This window comes from Chrysemys picta, chromosome 21 (genome assembly GCF_011386835.1).
Source record: "Chrysemys picta bellii isolate R12L10 chromosome 21, ASM1138683v2, whole genome shotgun sequence".
In the NCBI taxonomy this organism is placed as follows: domain Eukaryota; kingdom Metazoa; phylum Chordata; order Testudines; family Emydidae; genus Chrysemys; species Chrysemys picta.
Window position 1 is genome coordinate 11,928,166 of NC_088811.1, and position 24,853 is coordinate 11,953,018.

The 24,853-nt window shown below is 42.1% G+C and overlaps 1 protein-coding gene across 10 annotated transcripts in view; it reads right to left on the reverse strand.

Annotated features, from left to right (window-relative positions):
* Positions 1-295: 295 nt before the first annotated feature.
* MTOR (mechanistic target of rapamycin kinase) overlaps positions 296-24,853 on the reverse strand; it is a 104,349-nt gene continuing 79,791 nt past the window's right edge. For 4 of the 10 annotated variants that reach the window (XM_008167234.4, XM_065574956.1, XM_042852915.2 and 1 more), the window contains 23 exons: positions 24,255-24,386; positions 20,248-20,363; positions 18,398-18,515; positions 17,558-17,764; positions 16,915-17,015; positions 16,593-16,689; positions 15,796-15,894; positions 14,909-15,031; positions 14,013-14,195; positions 12,828-12,962; positions 12,380-12,554; positions 11,149-11,284; positions 10,179-10,326; positions 9,315-9,437; positions 8,614-8,696; positions 6,984-7,056; positions 5,859-5,933; positions 5,178-5,313; positions 4,676-4,741; positions 3,034-3,114; positions 2,665-2,745; positions 1,856-1,961; positions 296-1,298 (listed from right to left, as the gene is read on the reverse strand). In XM_008167234.4, the coding sequence (XP_008165456.1) occupies positions 1,283-1,298; positions 1,856-1,961; positions 2,665-2,745; positions 3,034-3,114; positions 4,676-4,741; positions 5,178-5,313; positions 5,859-5,933; positions 6,984-7,056; positions 8,614-8,696; positions 9,315-9,437; positions 10,179-10,326; positions 11,149-11,284; positions 12,380-12,554; positions 12,828-12,962; positions 14,013-14,195; positions 14,909-15,031; positions 15,796-15,894; positions 16,593-16,689; positions 16,915-17,015; positions 17,558-17,764; positions 18,398-18,515; positions 20,248-20,363; positions 24,255-24,386 (2,610 nt within the window). In that variant the 3' untranslated portion in view covers positions 296-1,282. Of the gene's footprint in view, positions 1,299-1,855; positions 1,962-2,664; positions 2,746-3,033; positions 3,115-4,675; positions 4,742-5,177; positions 5,314-5,858; positions 5,934-6,983; positions 7,057-8,613; positions 8,697-9,314; positions 9,438-10,178; positions 10,327-11,148; positions 11,285-12,379; positions 12,555-12,815; positions 12,963-14,012; positions 14,196-14,908; positions 15,032-15,795; positions 15,895-16,592; positions 16,690-16,914; positions 17,016-17,557; positions 17,765-18,397; positions 18,516-20,247; positions 20,364-24,254; positions 24,387-24,853 lie in introns of all 10 variants that reach the window. The other 6 variants (XM_008167233.4, XM_008167231.4, XM_024104320.3 and 3 more) reach the window with 3 other exon arrangements.

Here is a 24,853-nt window from a genome sequence, read left to right on the forward strand (position 1 = left end):
CAACCCCAAATCCTGAGCCCCACTGCCCGGATGGGTAGGCCAAAGACGAAGCCCAAGGGCTTCAGCCCCAGACAGGACGCCTGTAACCTGAGCCCTGCCACCCAGGGGTGAAGTCCTTAGGCTTTGGCCCGAGGCAGTGGGTCTCGGGGTTTGGCCCCAGCAAGTCCATTAAAAAGGGTTTGTGACCCACTTTGGGGTCCCAACCCATAGTTCTGCTGTGCTAGTGTGATGCTGCTGTGCCTCAATTCTGTTCCCCATAAGGAGTGCTTTGGAATAAATATGAATCCAGTCAAAATCTTTTTACACATTTTGGTGTAATTTATTGGCACAAAAATATTCAAATACAACATGGCATCTAAACATGGCTACGCTTTGTATTTTGTGCATTTTGTTTTATTAATAAATCATAACTTTATTTACCTTCACCCTCATGTTTAATATCCATTATTCTCCATTTCCAGGTATGATCAGTTCTCCTCCCTTCTGCTTTTTGTGCTGAGTATTCAGTTTTCCCTAATTCCCAATACTGCTCTTTAGTCTGCCAGTGTGGGAAGCTCGCAAGTGGTATTCTGAGTTTACTTTGCATCCTCCTTGCCATAGATCAACTCTCTTTGAGCCACCCTGCTTTGACTGGCTCAGAGTCTTCGATCCTGGATCTACCCCTATATCCAGATCTAGTCTGAAATGTGCTGGTTACATCACCACTGGGGTCAGACACAAACCTTTCAACTACAATCCCCTCCCTCTGATTTTGGGTGAGTGTACAGAGTTTTGGGATAGGAGAGATAATGGGGTAATACAGACAGAAAAACTCTGCTTCTTTCCTCTTGCTCTCTACCCTCCAACTCTGTCCCCACACTTAAATGAGGATTCTTGCATGAGTGCACTGAGTTCACTGCAGCCACACCAACAGGACTGACCAGGGCAATGATTCATCTGCAAATATTTTAGTATAGTTACATTGTAAGTTAAGTCAAAACCCGTATTGTGTTATTTGTAATGGGTCACCAGTTCCCCAAAGACCAAGTGAACCATATATTTGTGGTCTAGTCAGTCTTCATTGTTCTGGAAACCCAAATCAAGTCTTATGTTTCAGACAACTTGTGTTTTTCAACAGCAGCTATGAATTGGCTTAAACCAACTTTTAATATACAATAACTCTTAATTTACATTTCAAAATATTTGACAGGCTGTATTTCAGTCCAAGATTTCAGTTTGTAGAAGAATATATCTGGAGCGCAAAAGCCTCCAATAAAGGCTGTGGATACTCTGGAATCTTCTGTTACCAAAAAGGACACCTAAAGATGGCAAAAGCATACTTTAATAGCCCAGTCTTACCCATCGCTTCATAAAAACAGACTATGTTAAGAAGGACTGAGGTCTCCTAATGTGCAGAAGCCTTTCTAGAATCACAAGGACACTGAGGATGGAAAAGACCCATGCCTGAGCCTACTTCTTGATCCCTGATCAACACTCCTAATGTCTGAAACCCCCCAAATCCTCTGGTTCCTCGAATACAACCTACAGTTAAGAAATCTAAGAAAGATGAAGGCATTATAAAAGTGTACTTGTTGACATTAGAGTATGGAATTTCCCTACCATAACTAGCAATTGGTGATATACATACAATTGGAACATCTTATTTCAAATGCGTATAACCTCTGAGTTGATTTAAATAATCCCCTTTTCTATTTATAACAGATTGCCTAAGGTAACCTAACAAAATGGTCACAAAAGTTTACAAGCTTAGACACAATGTCTACTCAGCCATCCTCAGCATGATTACGGAGATAAGAGTAATGATATTTTACTTGACTGTTCTCCATTTGGAAGGCTAGTTTAAAGACAAACTCACCATCCAATGTAGCACTGGCAGAGATTCTCATGGGAAGTAGCTTGCTTAATAAGCAATTCTACTTGTGTGGGTACATCCAGAGTTTCATCATGAGAGAAGTCTCGACCTTTACAATTAAAGTGAAAGAAACATTAAGGAAGGCCGTAAGCCAAATTACATAGTTTGGTTTGGTTGGCAAGTTGTGGAGCAATGTGAAGATGACTTTCTGTCCTCTTATAATATATATTTGGCATAGAACTGTTCAAAGACAAAACCTCAAAAGCCACATTGTGTCTATTTTGAACCCTTTAGAACACAAGTGTTTTCGATGACCCATCAGCATCTTCTCTATCCCCACCCTCTCCTTCAAACAGACAAAAGTAATGTACTTATTAAAAATTCCTAGTAGAAGGAATCCACTGCCTAGCTACATTAAGTACCTAATTCTAGTGGTTCTTATATACATCATTAAGAGTCTAAAATGTCACATCTAAATTTTTCCAGTTGCAAAGCCAGTAAAAGGAAAGCCGGTTGCTGGAGATTTGATTTAGAATCATCACCTAAAAGATGAACTGGTCAGATCTGATACACATTAATTAAAATTACCTCTACATTTTCCAAGTAAGATTGCCTTCCAGAATACAAATTACAAAGCCCAAATATATTAAATGGCTCTGCCCAATTAAGAAACAGGATAATCTGAAATAAAATTTATGAAGAACTAGCACAAAACTGAAATATGATAGTGCCAGGCAAGCTCTTAAACCTGAACATAATTCTAATGTCTGTATTACTTTTACAATGTTTTATTTTAGAAAGTATACACTTACCAGTGAGTTTATCTCGAACCCTGTTAATAATTTGAATAGCCTTCTTATTGAGAGCCTCTGGCTTCACTAACCCATCCCCTACTAGAAGACAGAAGTGAAAACAACGTTTAGACTTTATTTGCACAACAATGATCAAAACAATCTGTGATGCAGTTACTTTTTTGCCATGAACAGTTGACACACAAACCGCTGTAAGCTACTGGGTTTAATTAGAGAAGAGAGCAGACAGTTACAAGTTCTTATCTATGCTGACAGAGAACCCCTTTTTGCCCCATCTTGGATAGCTGTCATCTGTAGAGCGCTGAAGGTGCTGATTTATGAACTAGTTGCCCATAATGTAAAATGTATGAGGTTTGCACAGGAACTTACTGAAGGAATGGATGGATTCAGGCACTGTGGTCCCAGTTTTCTTATGGGCTGTCTCACCCAGCTCCACATTATCCAACATTTCTAATGAGAGAGGGGAGAATATCAATACAATCATCAAATACAAAGAAGATTGGCATTTGTTTGCTTTTCAGGAGATTCTCCTGCACAGCACTTTCAACAGTGTAAAAACTTCGATTTTAAAGGAAATTATGGCAGTATAAATATGAAGCCAAAAGGCAGATAAAGTAATATTTTTTAAGGTTCAGTTTGTAGCTCAAAAAACCCTTACACTCAAGCTCAAGTATGTTGTGTAAACTTCTGGTTTACATGCAGTTCTTACCACCATGAAGTTATGTGATGGGCAACTGCACTTTTCACCTTTTTTTTTTTTTTAATGCCTGGTCACTGCTACAACATTTGCAGAAAACAGAACTTCAACTGATCTAGTCTATACAAAAGAAAAGTTCTCCAACAGCATCTAAGATTACAGAAAATAAATTCTTCATTTCCCAACATGCAAGTGAATTTATTTAAAGCACTTGTTGATGTATGTGTGTTTGAATGAGAGCTAGGAGCATCATGAGATTAAATATAACATGTTGAGCAAAATGCCTTTTTAGGACTATGCTAAAATGTTTACGTTGTCATTAAAACTGACACAAGGAAATGGAGCATTAAATTGGCCAATGTACTTCAGTATTGCATGAAGCTTTGAATATCATATTCTATATAGCATTTACCAAGAACCCTCCCTCCCCCGCAGTCTTACTGGTGACTTCGATTGACTGACTTAGACTCCTAGACTTTAAGGTCAGAAGGGACCATTATGATCATCTAGTCTGACCTCCCGCATGATGCAGGCCACAAAAGCTGACCCACCCACTCCTGGAATAATTCTCTCCCTTGACTCAGCTGTTGAAGTCCCCAAATCATGATTTAAAGACTTCAAGTCGCAGAGAATCCTCCAGCAAGTGACCCCTGCCCCATGCTGCAGAGGAAGGCGAAAAACCTTGTTTTGAGAAGCTTACTAAATTGTGGCTAAGTGTGCTGAATGCCCCCATTGCTCTGATTAAAGGGATTATAACTCAAAATTGAAACATACTTTGTATGTTTATGTGCTGAAAGCCGCAGTTAACCTTAAAGGACCCTTCAGTACATTTTGCTAGATGAAAGATATTTTAAAAAGACGCACAATTAACTTAAAATAGTAGCCAAGTAACTGAAGTTATTGAAACCCTAGTATTAAACATTGTAGTAAATGCTTTCCTTTGACATTTCTCCTATAAGTCCATTAGCAACCAGCTGCTAGGATTTTGTGTAACATATTTACCACTATGTTGCTATGTGAAACTTTACTGAGCTTACTGCAGCATTACTATGCAAAACCGAGCAAGTACAGTACATATCAGAGGTCATAATTACTCTGTGGGTTGCACCAACTTTTAGGTACTCCACAAAAATCCTGATGCCACATTACAATGTGAATATGACTACAAAGCCGTGGCTGCTATTCAAGCTGAAGTAGCTTTTTCCATTGTGCTTTTGAAAAAGAAAAAGTCTCGAAAAATATTTTTCAAAATTACGCTCCAATTAAAAATGACCCAAATGAATTAAATTAAATACAATAAAACGTTATACACACCTACTGACTGACTAGCTGAATAGGAGTCTGTCCTTGTTCGTGATCGTTTATTGCCTTTTGTATTTGCTGCAAAGAAAATAAAATGCTTAAGTGTTTTTATCTTTGAACTATAGACTTTGGAAATATCAGCTTCTCAAACTGAATCAGACTTCCTCTGAATGACACAGGGTTAAGTGTCCTGTCGCTTCAGGCAGATAATGTGTGTGTGGCTTTTCAAAATAAAGATGACAAATAATTCAAAAGCACTCCAGTAATTTTGTTTTTAATTTAGTTTCACCTCTCCCTTTAAGGGCAAATGGGATTTCATCTCTGTGTTTCTTTATTTTAGGACTCTTGAACACAGTCCTGTTAACATTACTGTGTGTGCATAGACTGCAGATTTAAACCACCAAGGCCTGAGTTTGAAGACATTTGATTTTGTGCTCCTGAATGTCTTACATTTATACAGTTTACTCTGATTTACTTCTCTCCCCTGCTCTCACTGTTTCCCCAAATAACTTACTGTCCATCAGCCTCCAGTTCAGTAAGGGGTCATAGACAAAGGCCTCTAGCACAGCCATGACACTGTCTTTATGTTCTCGCAGGACTTCCATCACAGTGTGACAGGTGATTCTGTAGTTACCATCCAGGCCAGTCACCTTCAGAACAGAAAGAACTGAATCAACGGTGGTGCTCCTTTTACCTTCTGACTCCAGCCCTCATCATTCCCATGGCAGGACATGCCTGTATCTTGACCAGAATCCCCTTACATTGTGTTCCATTTAACAGAAGATACAGGTTCATTACAAGTTTAAGAGGCCCCAATATTCTGATTTACTGCCTGCTGGTGACATGGAAATGAGGTCCAGGTGACACTCATCTTGAAGCCCTGTGCTACTGGACTGTGTTTGGTTCATGGCCAATATTTGGGCTGAGGAAATATGGAGAGGCCTGGGAAATTATAGGACCGTGTTTCCTTTTAATCAATGAAGAGTTGTTTTCATATTTAACATATTGTAAAGGTCACATGGGAAATTTATTTAAAGGAAAATGCAGCTGAAATATTAGCACCTCGGCTCTTTATGGAATTGGGGAGATTCCACTACAGTAGAACACACAGGGATAGCTGGGGAACCGCTGACATCTTCTTAGGAACAGTCCCCTTTCTGTCCTATTAGAAAGGTGGCTGCTAACTCCCACCTACCTCCATAGCATTTGTCAACATCCTTGTAAGTCTAAATGGAATCTTCTCAGGAAACTTCTCTCTTGTCATTGCAACCTGAATACACAATAGAAGAGAATCAGTTAACTAATACACTAACTTTGCAGATATTTCCTTCTCCTCTTCCTTGAAAAAGCAGTTTGTTAATAAGTAAGGGACTGGCTTGCCTGATATAACTCTGAATGTTGTGGTTATAAAAAAGGAAAGAAATGTGTGGAGAGGAACCAAAACGATAAAAGGTTTAGAAAGCCTGACCTATGAGGAAAGATTAAAAAAAAACGGCTATGTTTAGTCTTGAGAAAAGACAACTGAGGGGGACCTGATTGTCTTCAAATATGTTAAGGGTTGTTATAAAGAGGACTGTGATCAATTGTTCTCCATATTATCTGAAGGTAGGACAAGAAGTTAATGGGCTTAATCTGCCACCAGGGAGATTTAGGTTAGCTATTAGGAAAAACTTTCTAGCCATAAGGGAAGTTAGTGCTAGAATAGGCTTCCAAGGGAGGTTGTGGAATCCCAATCTTTGGAGGTTTCTAAGAACAGGTTGGACAAATACCTGTCAGGTATGGTCTAGGTTTATTTGGTCCTGTCTCTGTGCAGGGGGCTGGACTTGATGACTTCTCAAGGTCTCTTCCAGCCCTACTTTTCTATGATTCTCTAGTTATTGGAATTTTTTTTTGAGGGAAGCTGTAAACATGACTAGATAAGGAATGTAAGAATCAAACTAAGAGTCTGTGCCCGTGCTGTTGGTATAGAGTAATGTACTCCATATTACAATCACAAATTGGTGTAAGGATTTATGTGAAAACCACTACTGATATTTAGCACTCAATGTTTGTAAAACAACTGTATAACTAATCTCAACATTCCGGTGAGGTAGGTGTGCATTTTCTCCATTTTACTGACAGGTAAAGTGAGGCACAAAGTAGTTAAGTGACATGCCACAAGACCACACTGCAAGTCAGTGTCAGAGCTAAAATAAGAACTCAGGAGTTCCTGGATCCTAGTTCTGCCTTTGCTGTACTGGATAACAGGATATTTCTGAAATATAAAAATAAACACTTTTTTTTTTTTTAAAAACAACACATTTTTAGTACAAAAGCTCACCTCAAAACAGTCCCCAAAGTCAATATGCAGGATCTTTCCACTCAGTCTGTCTAGCATCAGGTTGGAAGGGTGTCTTTGTGGAAGGAACAGGAGAGAAGCCAGAGTGACAGATGATTAGAGAGTTATAGAAAAATGTATCAAAAGTAAGTCATGGCTTTTGTCTAGGAGGACATTTATCTTTGCAAGTCAGAAGACAGCCAATGATTGGAGACCTCTGATCGGGAAGTTATCTCATGATAAATAGCTTTCCTGAAGCACTTCCATCCTGGTGTGATTAGATTCTGTAATTACAACTCAGGAGTTAGAAATCCTCTTGTTTTTGAAGAGAAATGTCCTATTAGATCAGACGCATCACTATATTTTTGGATATGCACATTTTGGTTATATTTCTTTTATATTTAGGGTTGATATTCCACTAATTTTATAATGACTTTACATTTTTACAGCTTAGAGAAATTTAACGAGCATATTGCAAGTAAAGAGAGGAAATCAGGCTGTTATCAGAGGCAATCTTAGACTAGGAAGATGCTGGGTATTACAGTACTGTCTTTCATGCTGTTGTATTCCAGTTTTTATTTTAACCCCCAAGTTTCATAGGCTTATAACTTAATTATCAAAAGTTCTAAGCTCGAGAGCAAATGATTACAAAAATGTTGCAGAAAGGTTTAGTTGTTATGTTACAGACCTCTAGTATAAAAATACTGGTTTCAGATGGATTTTCAAAGGAGTTATTAGGGCCTACTGGGACAGTAATCCACATACTAAATCAAAAGTTTAGACCATCTTTGACTGGTCCATTGACACACATATTTAAGTGACACACCAATATGCATTTGAACAGCAGACTAGTATGAGGAAAATAATATATGTTTTAAATATTATCTACATACATATTTAATCATATACTTCCTAGGTAATATTTATGGACAAGAAAATCAGAATTAAGTGACACAAAGGAAACTGTATTAAAGACCTCACTAAAACCCATTAATATCAAGCACCTGTTTTTTACCCAGATAAGATGCCCCAAGGGAAAGAGGCACACTAGACTGATGCTGTGTGAAAGTTGTGATGGCAGCAGTGAGCTACACCTCCTGTAGCAGTTGTGATACAAGATACACTTAGGTTACCTCTTTAGAAAGGAAATATTGAGTGCTGTCAGTATGAATGCTCGCTATCTACCAAGCACTGCACAAACAGTCATTTATCCTCCCAGAGTAACAACACTGGGAGGTTCTCTCTTTTTGACAGATGGGGTACCAGGTTAAGTGATTTATTCAAGGCCACTCAGTGAGTGAGTGATAGGTCTGGAATTAGAACTCTCAGCTCCTTAGTTTTGTGTTTATTCCTCTAACCACACTGCCTCTCGAAAGAGAAGACACTCATGTCATGCACTCAAGAGACATACAAACCCTAGGGCTTGATCCTGGAGCACTGACCTTAATGGGAGTAGTGGCAGGCCCTGAAAGATGAGATCATTTGGAGTTTGGAATAGCCAAGATGAAAGTAGTTATCACAAGAGAATAGCCAGGGAATGAGCTGATGGGAGCATGACAACTATTTCAGAATGGAATCTATAAATCCTCGTTAGCGACACTTATTTCAAAGAAAATATTCCAATTTCACTTACCTGTCCCCAAGGCCCAAAATGTACCCAACCATTGACATCACAGCTAGTGAGCGGGTGTAATTAGTTCTTCTGTCAAACCACACCTGAAAAATAAGAGATGAAATGAAACAGTTCTGATTAAACTGGGTGTGCCTCAAACAAATTCAGAAAATGCATACAAGGCACAGGCACTGAAGCTGGTTAATTATGCTAATTCAGTTTACATTTCACCATTTTAATTTCTCTAAGGGCTGGTCCACAGTAACCCCCCACTTCGAACTAAGACACGCAACTTCAGCTACGTTATTCATGTAGCTGAAGTCGAACTATCTTAGTTCGAACTTACCGCGGGTCCACACGCGGCAGGCAGGCTCCCCCGTCGACTCCGCGTACTCCTCTCGCCGAGCAGGAGTACCGGCGTCGACGGCGAGCACTTCCGGGATCGATCCCAGAAGATCGATTGCTTACCGCCGGACCCGGAGGTAAGTATAGACGTACCCTAACAGTAAATTAAATCTTAGTCTTTCATCCATGAATTCTTTATCATCATCATACAAAATATATCATATGCTGCTCTTGGGGATCAAGGGAATAATCTTCATTCAGTTGTGTACCTATAAACAAAGACATGTATTTACATGCTGCGAACACTCCGTTCACAGAGAGGACAACATATTTAGCTGTCTGCAAGAGTCATTAGTAGTGACTGAAAGTGAATGTACCTCAGAGCTGGGACTTTTTAGCCACAGCAGTTTGGCAAGATCATCACCAGCAGTATTATTGACAGCGTGTTCAAACACCTCCACCTTCTGCATCAAAGTCAGGTGGTCGTAGTCTGGAGCCATCTAAAAGAGAGAAATGTTGTTCAGCAGTCACCAAGTTTTTCATAACAATTCTGAAACAGCTGCAATATGAGGAATGTGTCAATCTCTACTAGTTTACAGAGTAAAACAATGAGAAAATGATTAAATTACCATTAATTGCTCTGCAGCACAAACCAATTCATTTTCAGCAAACTCAGCCAAAAGAACTCATTTGAAATGCAATACCCCACGGTGTGGCCACAAACATTCCAACAGCTACTTTTATTGTTAAAAAAGAGCTGAGAGAGAATTTGAGTTCTGGAGAAAGATTAAGTCTTCTGGGTTCTGATCCCCACTCTGTTTACTGACAGAACCAGTAGTACAAGCTTCCCTCTACTTCCCCCACCAATGTGCAATTTTCATAGCTCATTAAAATTTGGGGCTCTGCTTATGCTAGTGAATATCAGCTGCAGTGGCACTCTTTGTGATATGGACAAATCTGCTAGGAACCAGACTGATCTCTACCAACCTCATTTTAGCTGTAAGATGGTAAGAACTTGTGGTCACTATCAACATGGCAAGTGAGAGGTGAATAACTCCACAGCCTATCACTAATTTATGAGTGCTTTGGAATATTCTAGCATTTTTATTTTATATTCGTGCACAGTTATTAAAGTAATTTTAATACGAAAAGGGATCAAAAGACAGGTAAATAAATGGGAACTCAGAGGGCTATTGGAGATCGAACAGAACAGCGAATTGTGTGCCAGTCCCGCCCTTTACCCGCAGCATGATGCGATGTTCGATATTGAGAAGGATCTTTTTCTTTTCCCTGTAGTCTCGGATGAGCGCGTGCAGAGTGTCACAGTGGGGAACCCAGCCAATCAGGCCAGAGTTTGTAGACAGTGGAATAACCGCGTATCTCTGGATGCTAGGGAGAGAGAGAGGGAAAAAAATAAAAAATCACAGTTCAAATTGCTGGACATTAGGAATTGGTGTATTTTCATGATGTTCAAAATCTACCGGTCTAGAGCAACCCACCACCTAAATCTGGGGAATGTGATGTATCCAATTCATTACTTTATCACCCAGCCTTTTTTCAAATTAACTGGAGGACACTTCTTGATAAGAGTACTACTGTTTACTCTTAAGAATTATTTTAAGCAGTTTATGTTAAGTTCATTGAGAGCTCGCTTTCTGAAACTTTGGGGTAAGTGACTCACAACATTCAATTAATTGCAGATGGCATTCTGCTTGATATGTGCTCACATGTGAAACACAAGGGTGCAGAACTACAGTCAGTGGCTACTTAAATTGAGCACCAGTGTGAGTATGCAGTGGCTATTTTAAAATCTTCTTGTCAAGAATCCACCATTTCACAAGATTATATGTACCTTCCAAAGTAGGATTATAAACTACATTACAATATCAACAAAACCGTCACTGGACTCTAGTAAGCCTGCAAGATTATTAATGCTCTTAGGCTCCAGAGCCAATAACAGAAATGCCTTGAATTGCAATCATCTTGAAGATGAAGAAACTCCAACGAAAGGGTTTTATTTAAAACAAAAAAACATAAAAAAGCCCCTCCTCCTTTTGACGTACATTATCTCCAGCTATGAGTTACATAGATGTTGCATTTTGTGTTCTGTGTTACTGGATTTTCCATTTCTTCATCAGCTAGCAGAAAGTGTAGTGGCGTTAGGTGCATCGGCATTAATGCATTAGAAGATCCTATATTTGCTCCAAATACCTGAGGTTTTTACGCAGAGATGTCGGGTCATTGGCCAGCAGAGTGTTGACTAGTCCAAAGAGCTGCATCACTCTTTCATCCTGCCGAAGGTCCTCATGGCCCTTCAGAAGGAATACAAACTCATGCCCATTGCTTCCTGTAAGAGAAGATATGGGGCGTGGTGAGGTGGAGTGCAATATCTTACTTGAACAATCAGATGAAGTCTGAATCACATTTAAACGGACAGAATGACAGCAAGATTCAGAATGTTGGATAGATATATTTTATACACTTCTTTCTGAGGGCGGAAATTCACTTGTTAAGGAATAATGCAACAAAACAAGTCCTGATTTCTTGAATAAATGGTTGGTATTCATTAAAAAAAGGTCACCAAGACTCCACCCTTCAGAAGGAGATGCAATACTAAGATAAATAAGACAATAGGACACTGACATGACAAAATGCACAAAAGCTCTACTGCTTTCTTGCAGTTGTGAATTATGTTGTCACCTTTGGCATCTCTCTCCACACTCACTCACTCTCAAGCTCCCCGTCACTGTATTCAGGCCTTCATATACACCGTAAATCTAATCCTACTCCAGTCCTCCACCCGCTTTCTTGGTCTGCATACCCCTCTTCCTTTAGTTCCTTTTGCTCTTCCAAACTGTGTGTAGCCAAAGGAACAAACTGGTGGCCTAAACATTAGCCGTATAACATTACTCCCTGCAGCCATGGGTTTGACTCCTGTCAAAGTCGATATAGCCTTTCACTCTGCTGGGTTAAAGGAGTTGAATACAATGCATTTTACTAAATGTTTTTTCAGACAGAACATAAAAATCCAACGGCTTGTTTGTTCTGAACATAAAATCGAAGATATTATGCTGATTATATAATTTCCATTCCTTTCCACTATTGCGTAGCATGCCATGGGCCAGTTGGCTGACAGCCTCCATCCCAAAGATGGCTACGGGTCAGTGTTACTTTAGCTATGTAGCTGAAGCACGCTGGGATGCAAAACACTCTATACAAGTATTTCCCTTATCCTCCAGTTCCATGCTTGCTTCTTGATGAGGAGCTAGGGAGAGAGTACATGTTGATATTTCCAGGAATAGGAAAGTAGGGCAATCTGAGCAGCTGGCCTGTCCTGAAAATCATTTACAGAAACTGAAAAATCTGCTTTCTAAAGGGACTATAGTGAAGACTTTCCTGAAAAAGTATACAGTCGGAGCTAAACTCAGCTTGCATTTCTCACCCATTAATGTCAATTTCCTGGGCCTCTGCTTGGACGTGATGACCTGCAGCGATGGTGCAATGGATTGAATGCGGATGATTGGCTGGTTGGGATCATATGTTCCTGGCACCGCTAATTCCAAATCCCGGCACATGAGGAGTTTTGGTGACACATACTGTAGTTCTAAGGAAGTAAGCTGCCAGCAAGAAACAAACAAACAGAACCAGAGTTTTATATACTTCTATGTGTCTATTTAATACCATTGAAATATTAAAAGAGTTGATTTTATGGAGGGCATAGAACAGTTCACAGTCAACCATCAGTACTTCAGTTACTTGCAAAAAGCACCGCATAAGGTGCAAGCCAGCAGCAGGTATTTCTGGAATACCCGTGTTGAGTATTTTGGATAAACACATACGGGTTTTGACAGCTTACACTGTAAGACCCAGAACTGTACCTCTCCCCCCACCTGAGGCAGCTGCTTAGAGATCCGCCTGAACACATGGTAATAGAGATCCCAGGCCTGGGTGAGGTCCTTGACATTTCCTGATTTCATGTACTTCCTGCACCATTCCTGAGCCTCCATTAAGTCTCTGCCATATGCCTGGGGAGGAAGAAGAAAAATTAACCCTTACTACAGTGGAACAAATGAGGAGCAAATACTCATCACTTACAAAGAGCTTCATTTATGTAATTTCAAAATCCTGTCCAATCACAAACTGTTCCCAAGGTTACAAGGCAAATCAGTGGCAGGATCAAGATTAGAACGCAGGTATTTCTGGCTGTGTTGACTCTATTAGACAATGCTGCCCCACACACATTTCACCCCCAAAGGAAACCAGAAAAGGCAGAAATACCCTTTAATGGTGTAGCTGTGGGGCTAAAGCAACAGTCACAAGGTCAAATAAGCTGCTATGCTGACTAGGGGAGGAGTCATCTCCATCACCTGCACTGGTGACAGCATTGATGCTGACCATGAAGCAATGTGACCATGAGGTAGAGGAAATTACTTCAAAGGAGGAAGCACTTACTCTCATGGACTGCTTTGGTGGGTATATTTTACAAAGGCCACATAATGTCTGTTATACACTAGACTCCAAGTGCCATTTGTTTGATCAGATTATGCCCAGGTAAAATTAGAGTCCCCAAAGATCAAGAACGCAGAAATAAGTGTCATGGATAAGTGATGCTTGAAGCTAGTGTAAACTATCTCAAGAGCCTCACTCTTAGCTCAATTGGTGGGATAACCCCCCACCTCTGTTTCAGAGTCTAGAACTGGGTTTGAAGCATGTTCCCTCCCTGAAGCACTCTTCATTCTCAACATGCTCCTCTATCTAACTGAAAGGATGCAAACAAACAGTGAGACGGTCAAAACTCCTCTCAGGGGCCTCGAATTGGGACTCTTTGGAGGTAGGCTTTATTGTACAGGACAGCAGTCACTCTGTCAAGCTTCCACAATGAAAAACTAGAGTTACAGGGAGAAAGAGAGAGACAGACAGACACACCACGCCACACACAGCAGCCCTCCATTCAATAATAAAAAATCCATTGCCTTTTTTACTACCTTGATAAAAGGTACTGGGAATGTTTTTGAGGCAGGGTGTTCATTTTTTGGGGCTACAGGAAGCTCAGACTGCACTCCACTAGCAGATACCTGATTGAAAGACGTTTCCTTGAGAGTCTGGGGCCCACGCTCCATCATAGCATGGAGTGGCTCCAGCACCTCAAACATTCCCTTCACATTCCTCTCTCCAAAGTACAGACGGGATGCTTCTTCCAGCCCTTCATGCCACATCTCATGCCAGAGGATGGCTACACGGATCAGCTCTTCGCTCACCTGGATTAGGATAGGGAAGATAATAAATTCCTATGGGGGGAAAAAATCGCATGGACGCAGAGAGGCTTAAAAGTAAATCTGTTAGTCTTTAAGGTGCCACCAGACTCCTTGTTGTTTTAAAAGTACTAGACTACTTTCACCTTGAGAATGGTTTCACCTACTCCCTGCTGATGGCTAGAGGATGCCACACAAACCTCTACTTGATAAACTTTCTCCTGTGAGTACCCTACTGGACTACTATAAACTGATTTGCTCCCCTGCCAATATGTTTGCAATCACATGAAGTTTGCCTGGTAATATATTCCTGTCTTTCAGTTATTCATTAAGAATTTAGCAATCAAGATAAACTGGCCCCTTCCCCAGAAACAAGTCAGACTGTTTCCCTTTCTCATTAAATTAATGTTTCTCTTTATGGAGCTAATGATTCCCTTTCCCCATTCTCCTCACCTCCCCAGGTTCATCTGTGACAAACATCACAATCCCAATATTTAAAGTTTATGGTCCCATCACACTAGAAAGTCTCCTGGAGACTGTGTACTCTAACACTATCATTCCTTCCCAACGAATTAATCATACTCAGAATCAACAAATCAACATTTTTCTTTGGTTTCATGGGAGAGAATATTGCTACAAGAACAGACCAAAAAACCTTAATATGGCTGGTGCATCAGTCCCTGGAATGATTCTTTATTGACCACACACACACCACTCACCATCATTGCCTGCTGTACCAGAGTGTTACTGTGCTCACACATGTTTTTCAGGATCTTATTGGCAGCATTGTGGCGTGCAGTTGTGGTGGACTTAGAGGCCACAGTCAAGGGGTAGATCAAAGCCTATGACAGACATCACACAGTAATAATTTATAACTGCACACACATAACAGCGGCTGCATAGATCAAGAGACTAACAAGAGTAAAACAAAACAAAATAAAGTCCAAGCACATAGAAAGCAGGTGACAAACCTGCTTCAATACTATTCTACTAAGAAATGACAATTTTGCAGCAGAAAAAGTAACTCACTTATTGAAATGGATAACTGAAGGATTAAACATTTGTTTTTCCATCAGAAAGTCCCACTATCTGAAATGCTTGGATTTTCACTGATCAGATAGCAGGGTAATTCCAGTGGTGATGAACTGGTGCCAAACTGATAGAGGAAAGAAAATTCTTCTCCCCAGCATGCTAGGACAGATTCTCTACACCAAGGTAGGAAATGCAGCTAGTGTGTTAGCAACAGCTACTGTTTAATAACAATTACTTAATGGAGTTAAATTTAAGGAATCAATTTTCACCATCAGGTGTCCCAACAGACAGAGAGGACTTTAAATTCTGTCTGGGCTCAATGCTGCATGTCTCATCTGCCCCTCGTGTCTATCTTTTCTGTGAGGCGGCTGAGGGGAAAAATCTTTCAGGGGAATGAGTAAACTATTCAGGTGAGATAGCAGTAATAAAGCTTGTCTGATATAAACTATAACCAGTCCTGTGCCAGCATCTGACCCTCACTCCATAGTCACTCTCATTATAGACATCTAATAGAATAAGGAAGCTTTACTTCACCAAGAATCTATTGAGAATCTTCCTCAGGGCCACAGCTTACCTGCGGGTGATATCTTCCAATATCTGTGAGGAGCTGGTGAATGAGGCGCCCCACTAAAGGCCGAGGGGTATCGATTCTTGCAATGAGCTGAGGGATCACCTGATAGCAAAGGCGAGAAAATAAAGATCCCAGTCACACTCGCATGTATAGTTCACAAGCTGTTCAGTCCAACCACTCTCATCAGAGACCTCAAAGGCTCCGTTCGTCCACCGCAAAGTAGCCAGAGATCCCAGCATGCATTCTACCAACTAGACAGAGAATACAGAGATCCAAATGGTGATCTCAGAGGTACAGAACAGCTATGTGACTATCATGTGCAACCAGTCCCTTGTGGTAGATGTTAATTCCTGCACACTGGGGTGGATGATACTCCCCGTGCAAACTGTTGCAGGCTTCTCCCACATCTTGAACAAGCAAATAAAAAGTGGAGCCTCTTGTATGAAATGCAGTCTACACAGTCATCCTGAAACGGACTGAGGGTCTGGATTACAGAAGAGTAGCACAGCAGGGTTTCACACCCCATTGCCATTACTGCATGTTATGTCTAACTTTAAAATCCCTCATCCTTTCTCCTTCTCTGGCACTAATCAGATCAGACAGGCATCCAGGCATGCTGCTCCAGTGTCTGTCCAAGGTGCTTATTAAAAGATTTACAATTCCTACTGTGAGTACCCTGCTCTCATCAGGTCACGTACAGAGGTTCCATTGGCCGGGTGCCATTTGGGATATTACAGTCATTGAGATTCCAAAGGGCTAGGTAAGAAGTGGAATCTACCCCAGCCCCTCCTACTCCTTACCTGCAGCCAGGTGTCTATTTGGATTGCCTTGACCCCTTCAACCAGAGCTTCATTGACATCAGGCCAGTGACCATAGTCAAACCATAGAGTAAGGACCCTGAAGAAAGAAAAACAGGACATTCCAGTGTCTTGCTTTCAGAACTTACAGCAGTCTCTTCTTCCCCACAACCAAGAACATGTGGTTATAAGCAAGCTTGGACTGACTGTTCAGTCTTCGATTTGTTTAGCTGTACATGAAGAGAGTTACAGGGAGTCCTAAAGTGAGTGAGTTCTGTACATCACTAACAGCTTGATGTGGTTTGGTGTGTGCTTTACTAAGTACCTGAGAGTGTCCTGTAGATTGTTGCCTCGAGACAGAGAGATGGAGCGGAAGAAACCCTGGACAGCAGGGACTGTGTACAGCAAGAGGGTCTTGGACAAATCCTGTGGGAATGAAAATAGCTGCCTTAGTTCTACAAAAGCATCTGAGGGGAAGGATGTAGTATCAGCGGGAAGGAGGTAGGCAATGGAGTGCAAGCTGAATATGTCTCTCTCAGCCTGCAGGCTGCCCCCATGAATTCTGAGCAGAGGGGAGGGAAAAATATATACAGGCATGCATATGATTCACACCAACCCTGTCTCTAGCCCTCACTCCCACAGGACATATTCATATACTCCAGCACCCAGTACTCTATACTTAAGTCCATACCTACCTCCCACCCTTGCAGAGAATACATAGATACCCCCTGTTCTTTCCTCACCACCTCCCCTGCAGTGCAACAACAGCTAGGGTTCTAATTATACTTCAATTTATGGGCAAAAATTATAAAACACTAAGAACTACTAAAACTTTCTGCTTCAAATTATACCTCCTATAATGTGTGTCATTAGAGACTTCTCAGAAAGGAAAGTCACATGATATGCCTTGGAATCAATTCACCCACCAAGCGGCGCCACTCATCCCCAGCAGGCAGGGAGGGCCGTACCTCAGTGACTTTCTTTTGCACAGGAGATGGAATGGGACTGTTCTCTGTGCTCTCTGCCTCGCTGTCGCTGCCGCTGCCCTCCGTGTTGGCGCTGGTGATGCTGGCTCCACTGGCATGACGCAGTTTCTTCTTCTCATCTCTGGCCTGGTTTTGATGTTTGTAGTGAAGCACAGCCTCAAAGTTCATCACTGCCCAGGCGTGCCAGGCCTGCCGATGGAGGAGCAGAATATCAACAGGAATCCCAAGAACGATGAAGCCTCTACACAGCCCTACTTTCTAGTGATTAAAGGATCCCTGCTGCAGCAAAATAAAATTAGCCCCCCCTCCTCCCATCTAGCTCGTCGAAGGACAAAAGGAAATGAAATATAAGGAGAAGACAATGGGGGAGACACAGAAGGGTACATGGTGAGGAGCAGGCTGCCCAAGGGGATATCTGGTCTCAAATGTGTAGGAACACTTTTAGTTCTCAAAGGAGCTTCTGGCTTCACCGTGGAAATCCTATAGAATTACAACACGTTGTAGAGCAAGTTTTAACACTTCCCCATAGATTAATTTCCCCCGTTCATCTAAGCAGCCATAATTAACCCACAAGGGAGAAGATCTTAAATGTGACAGCATGGGTTGAACTGCAGTCCTGTTCCACTGGTCAGCAAACATCAGCGGTTGCATTTTGACCTGAGCTGCAGGGTCACTTCCACTGGGGTCAGTGATATACCAGTGTCTAACCTAGTTTAAGAGGGCAGAAGGTTATATGGGCCGCACAAGGCTGTGTTGTATTTTGGGATACAGGACTCCTTGTATTGCCTCCACGGTTTAGTACTGAGTTCTCTCCTCGGCTACCTTGTACCAGTTGCCGTCGTGCTCGGTTGAGGCACTGTAGTACTGCAGGACTTTGGGGATAGTGCTCTCATTGATGCCTTGCAGATTAAGCTGCCACTCGCCCAGTTTCAGGAAACACCTGAAAAAGCCAGGAAAATTAACCACCCGAAAACAGAACAAGCATTACGAAATCAGACTGTCGGTTTAAAATGCAGAATTCTTGTCCAAGCTCTGAAAAGAATGATCTGGAAACCCATTCAATAAACCACCTTTAAACACAGATGGGGAAGAGCTACTCTGTAGTTAAAGTAGCTCACGAGGGTCAAGACTCCAAAGGTTCGGTTTCTAAACTCGGCTGCTAACTTACTTTGATTCTGGGCAAGTCACAAACTCTCTGCGCCTCAGTATACCCAGTTATAAGATGAGGATAATAAGTGTCCCACAGGGCATCGGGAGGCTTAATTAATGTTCATAAAACGTTCTGAAATCCTCATATGAAAATCACAATACAGGGGACGCTGTCACTATATGAGGTGCTGGATAACGTACTGAGTGGCCACAGATAAAAGCATCACATAACCCACCCACCACCACAGGCCCTGAGGGAATGCGCTATGAAAACCAGTCGCTAGGGCGCATGGAGACTAGTCTTGGCCAGAGCCAAGAATCATTGTTCACTCCTGCCCCGAAGACAGGAAATAAAATATGTTCATTGCAACAGGAGGGATGCACTGAAAGGTTTAATGCTTAGTTCCCTCGGGAAGCTTTAAGTGCAATAATGCAGCCCAGTCCTTTCTATCGGTTTCAATTTTCAATGAGTGTTACACAGGAAAAATTCAGTGCTGAACTCATCAGCACTTGCCTTTCAAGCTAGATCATTACAGGTGGCGTAGGAAGAGAATGGCGGTTATAAAACTCTCATTCTGGAAAGAATATACAGTTAAGAAAAAACAAAGGTCCTTTTTAAAGTTCCGTTCAGCAGTAAAACATCATCATCTTTTGATCATTCAGTTTCTTACTCGAACAGGAAATGATAGAATCTCCAGGCCCCAAGAACTCAGAAGGGAAACTGGCATTTTTACTAGACGTATTTTTAACGTAACACTATTTTTTTAAGAGGCTACCTCAAGCTGGGCACCCGGTTGCCAGAAGCACAGCTGCATCAAGTGCCTGAGCTGCCAGACGCCTGGATGTGCCAGGCTGAGCCAGCCATGTGGAAGTGTTTCTTTACTGCTGACTGGAACCCCCCAAAAACAAAGAATTAATCATGCTGGGACCTCTGGCTTCTTCAATCAATCAGCCACACAGCAGGAAAAATACAACCAGCTGCCTGAGACAAACACAAGCTTGCTTAAATGATGTCTCAGTGTCATTAACCAATGTCATTCAGCAGAGCCTCTGAATTTGCAGAAGGCTTAGCTGCTGGAATTACACACTGGACAGGCAGGTGACATAACACAACCGGCCTCTATCGGCAAAATGAAGACAACTCTGGCCCTCCCCATTCTACAGGGCCGGCTCTAGGCACCAGCGCAGGAAGCAGGTGCTTGGGGTGGCCAATGGAAAGGGACGGCACGTCCGGATCTTCAGCGGCGGGTCCCTCAGTCCCTCTTGGAGGGAAGGACCGGCCGCCAAATTGCCGCCGAAGAATGAAGCGGCACGGTAGAGCAGCCGCCCAAGTGCCGCCGATTGCGGCTTTATTTTTTTTTTTCCCTCCCTCGTCGCCGCTTGGGGCGGCAAAAAAGCTGGAGCCGGCCCTGCCATTCTAAGTGGAATTACTGTTCATGTATTTTCTGCAAGGATTCTGCAACCTCAGAATCTGTGCTGGTGGCAATAACCAGGCACTGGACCTCAAAGGACACCGTACTAACCGTGCCATGAGTTTGTGGAGTTCCTGCTTGTGCTGCTGGTCTTCGGTTGCGATGGCATGCTGTGCTTGTTGCTGCATTGTCTGCACAAAGTGCTGCATATGCTGGAAGGCATCGATCTGCAATCGGATGTCGACAGTATGAACGTACGGGCTAAATACAGCTTCACAAGGGAGAAGGCGATCTATTGGAAATACAGGTATTCCTGGGAGCCAAAGCAGATCTTAATTTTCCCCTCAATGCCCTCTAACCATTTACACCCATATGGAGTAACTTTGCTTTATATGATGGATGTATAAATGGATTTATTCTATGTTCTGTCATGGCACCTAACAGTCTTTACCATGCATGAATCTTGAATCACCACCTCACAAATCTGGCAACTGAACTGCTACTCGGGACTTGACTTCAGTGGACTCACCTTCATCTCATACATTCAGCCAAAAGCCTGGCTGTAGAGACGTGCCCTAGTACTATGCTCTTCAGGCCAACAAAATTTGGCTCTGGCGACTTGACAAAGTCAGCTCTACAAATGAGAACCTTCAACGGAGAAGAGTCTACTGCTGGGCCTGGAAAATGTGATCCTAGGAATCCAACAAAAACCTCTCAGCTGATTTGCCATAGGACATTGGGGCAGGTCCCAGATTATCCAGGACTTCGATGAATGTAACCAGCACCCTGAAATTCACTTGGAAGCAAAGAGGTGGCTAATGTAGAGCAGACATTCTTACATAATCTGGTGGCCCACCAAATTTAGGAGGGATTTTGTCATCTGTAAATATGTCACAGTGGCAAGCAGATTGATGGTAGCAGAGATTATGGGAAGCCCATCTAGAACACACTTTGCATGAGAAAACTGGTTTGAGGAAAAACTGCCTAAGGAAACTTGCAGCTTCTTGGGCTTCCCTCTTCTCCCCTCAGACTCCAGGCCTAGCTCATAGTGCCAGTCCTGAAGTATTTTAGATCTTTAACTAGTTGAAAGGTCCAGACTTGTCTGCAGGTTGTTTTGGAAGCCTCATGGAACAGCACATGGCTCTTTTTCTGATGGGTTAGAGAGAGTTTAATGCGGAAGCAGCTCCTGATAGCAAGATTTGGGAAAAGAATACTTTCAACTCAATGAAAAAAATTAAAAGCAAGAAAAATTGAAGTTAAATGTCAAAAGAGGTGTCTGCGCTCCACTGGAAGCAATTAAAGCTAAAGCCCTTGAAATCTAAAAGGTCACTTCAGGTCAGGAACTGCACAATGTGCTATTAAGAGGCCAATTTGTTTCTCTTCTGTCTATGGGAATGAGCATTTTTCTCATTAACGGAGCTATTTAAGAGGGTGAGACAGGAGACACCTGAATTGGAATGACTCATCAGCTCAGTGCAAATGTCAACCTTATTTTTCAGCACGCTGAATTCAATCAATCATCAGGAAAAAAAAAGAGTTTTAACCGAGAGGCAGAACATGGAAAATTGTCATGCTGCTAATCCGAACACAGGGATAGCAGAGGGATCTTTATGTGGTTAATAAGATACCCATCCCCATTAAGTATCTGCCAGTAAACTGGTAGTACTCTTCTGCTGAATGTAACTAAGGTTTATCTAAAATGGGTGAAGACATACTTCTAAAAACCTGATGCTCCCAACCTCCCATTCCTACCCATGCCTGGCAATCTGCTTCCTCGTGTCACTATACAAAATAAAACTCTTCTGTTTCAATTGACATGAATTCTAAGGCAATGTACTTCCGAGTATCAAAGTGGGCAGTTTATTTAAACAAGTGGATTTATAAATCAATGTGCAGTTTTGTAGTGGGAGGAATCTCTTTGGCCTGCAGTGGGTTGGCAAAAGTCTGTTTGGAGAGGCTTTGTGGGGTTTATTCTCTCACTACACCACATCTCTGAGAAAGGCTAATATTAGCCTATAGGTGCAGAGTGGAAGCTCACCATCTAGACCTCATTTTGTCTTTCAGTGGATTTGGGAGGTGTCAAGTTAGAAGTAGATCGCTAACAACAGAGCAAGTTTCAGGCAAGTTATGACTTATTCCAAACCTGAGCGTGGCAGGAGAAAACTCAGCCTTCTACAACTACAGATCCGCACTAAAAGTCATACAGGGTCCCACATCGAGGTTACATGCCTGGCCACATAACGTTCTAAAAAACAGCCATATGTCTGCATGCATTCTATTTCACAGATACATAATAAAAAAACCACCACCATTCGATCACGTAGTCCATCCCCCAGCAATACAAGAATGTTCCCACATTTTCAGTGTTTTGTCCAGATGAAACACAGGCATCCACATTTTCTAGATTGCAGTCCCTGTCACATTGTAACCTGGCTTCTGATATGACAGTGCTGCAGCTCTAGCCTGCATTTCAAAAATCAAGCACTTACACTTACAAGGTGTGCAAAGAGCCTATTTAATAGTCATGGGTCCCTGTCTCCAAGCAGAACAGAGCTCACAACCAATGCTGAACCTTACATGCAGTTCGAATACTGTCCTTGGGATGAGGTATTGCTTAACCAGCACTATAAATACACACAGAGCTTCACAAACTAGAAACAGAGAGGCATAGCCCCTGCACCAAAGAGGCTATATAATGCAATAAAGAAAGAGAACAGCTCAGGTATTGGAGGGTGTGTGTCTGACCCCTGTCCTCCCTCTCCTTCAATCTTCACTGTCTTCTTCTATTGTGTCATACCAAAGAGCCTTGCTCTCATGACCCTGCATAATCTTGTCTCAGCTTTCTGTGCTCTCATGCCCTCTTTTTCCTCTTTCAAACGCCACACAATCCTTTCTCCAGCTGCTTCTCTTACTCGGTGCACACCTTCTTTCATGCTGCTCACTACAACTGTCCCTTCCATCTTGCCTACCAAGCACCCTCTTTCTCCATCACAGATCAAGTAGAATACTTGAAAGCATCAATCTGAGGTCCCCCTTCCCTTACATAGGCAGTCAGTGGAGAGGAGATATACCTGGAGGTATGACAGAGAATGATACCATGGAGATACCTCATGGCATTTATTGAATAGAGTAGGAGACCACTCTGGTGCGCTCTGTTCTACACACAGGCAGCTCCTTATGCTTTTTACATTTAACGGAAGAGGGTTAGGCTAAGTGCTTGCAAATGGCACGGTCCCAGAGCTGGCAAGCCCAAAGACAGAAAAACTGAAAAAGATGTGGTAGAACATTTGAGAATAAACAGAGGCTTTAATGTATATTAAAAAAAGAGAAGTCATCCCGTCTAGAGCTTACAGGATTTGAGTATGTAAACTCTTTCTGTGTTGCAATGCTAGAACATTCATCCCAGGCTCCTCACAACCAAGTTGTTCTCCTGACAAAGCCCTAGGTACTTTCCAGCTGCCTCTTGGTTGGTTGTTTTCATCTGTTGAATGTTTTCATCCATACCCATCACAAAAATCTATTTTGCCTTTTCTTTATTGAGGTTGCAACTAGTTTTCTTGTCTTTTTTACTGGCCATCACCGTGGGGTACACCTGTGACTGTGAGACCATGATTCTGGGGCAGCTTGTGGTGATGACAAGCTCCTTCGCTCTGTCAGCCTATAGCCCTGACCAGGGGATAGCCAGGTGGGCACAAATGGGCATGATTTGGGAGATGGCGATTTCAGTATCCTTGTGATGGGGTGGCTGGGAGCACACCATACATCAGCAAGTAGGTAAAAACCCTGGCAAGGGCATCCTACCTACCGCTAACGCTTCTTTACGCCTCTCAGGTAACTGCTGCTGATTTATTTTGGGGACTTGAAATCAAAAGAGAGCAAATTGGGTTTAGATCCTCTGTGCTCCTTTAGGATTTTTTATAAGTCTTGAAAAAGATTTTCCCAAATTAAAAAAAATAAAATGATTTATTTGCCTTTTTTTGGATAAAATCATTAACAACATCAGCTGAAGCCTGGTTTTGTTCCTTGGGGACTAGAGAGCTAGTGGCTATGACACCGCAAGAAACTGAAAACAGACCAATGAGAGTGGAAAGGATTCTGAGGTTCTAAATAACATGTACCTTGCGGGCACTCTTCCACATGTGTTTCATGTAGGCATAAGTCACTTGGGGATGAACAGTTGGCAATGGGTGATCCAGCTGTCGAGATGGGTCTACTCCCAGGAGTAGTACAAGTGTCTTGTGGGCCAAAGCCTTGAAAGAATGGCAAAGAAAAAAAACAGGTTATAACATGCTTACTCTCACCTCTACAGTCCCTTGTTCATAACAGTCTCTAATGACAACTGCGTAAAGTGACATTGCTTCTCCGTACTAAGGGGGACACAGGCAGGTCACGTCATGCAGAAAGTGCAGCTGTGCACTGGAACATGTGCATGGCTACACTTCCACTGTATGCCCATGTGAGTTTCATATATAACGTCTGATTTAACAATTCTGCATGGTCACTGTGGAGAAGTAGCCCCAGGTCACACAGTCTCGCCGCGTACCTTGTGTTAGTATTTCATCAGTTACACCGGTATTCTCAGCATAGAACCCAGTTCACAATAACTGTCAAACTAGAGGTTATGGATTGAGACAGAGAACACTGGCTCTGAAGCAATTTAGAACAAGCTTCTGTGCTCAAAGGCCACCTGGGACATGGAACAAGTTGTCAGAAAGTA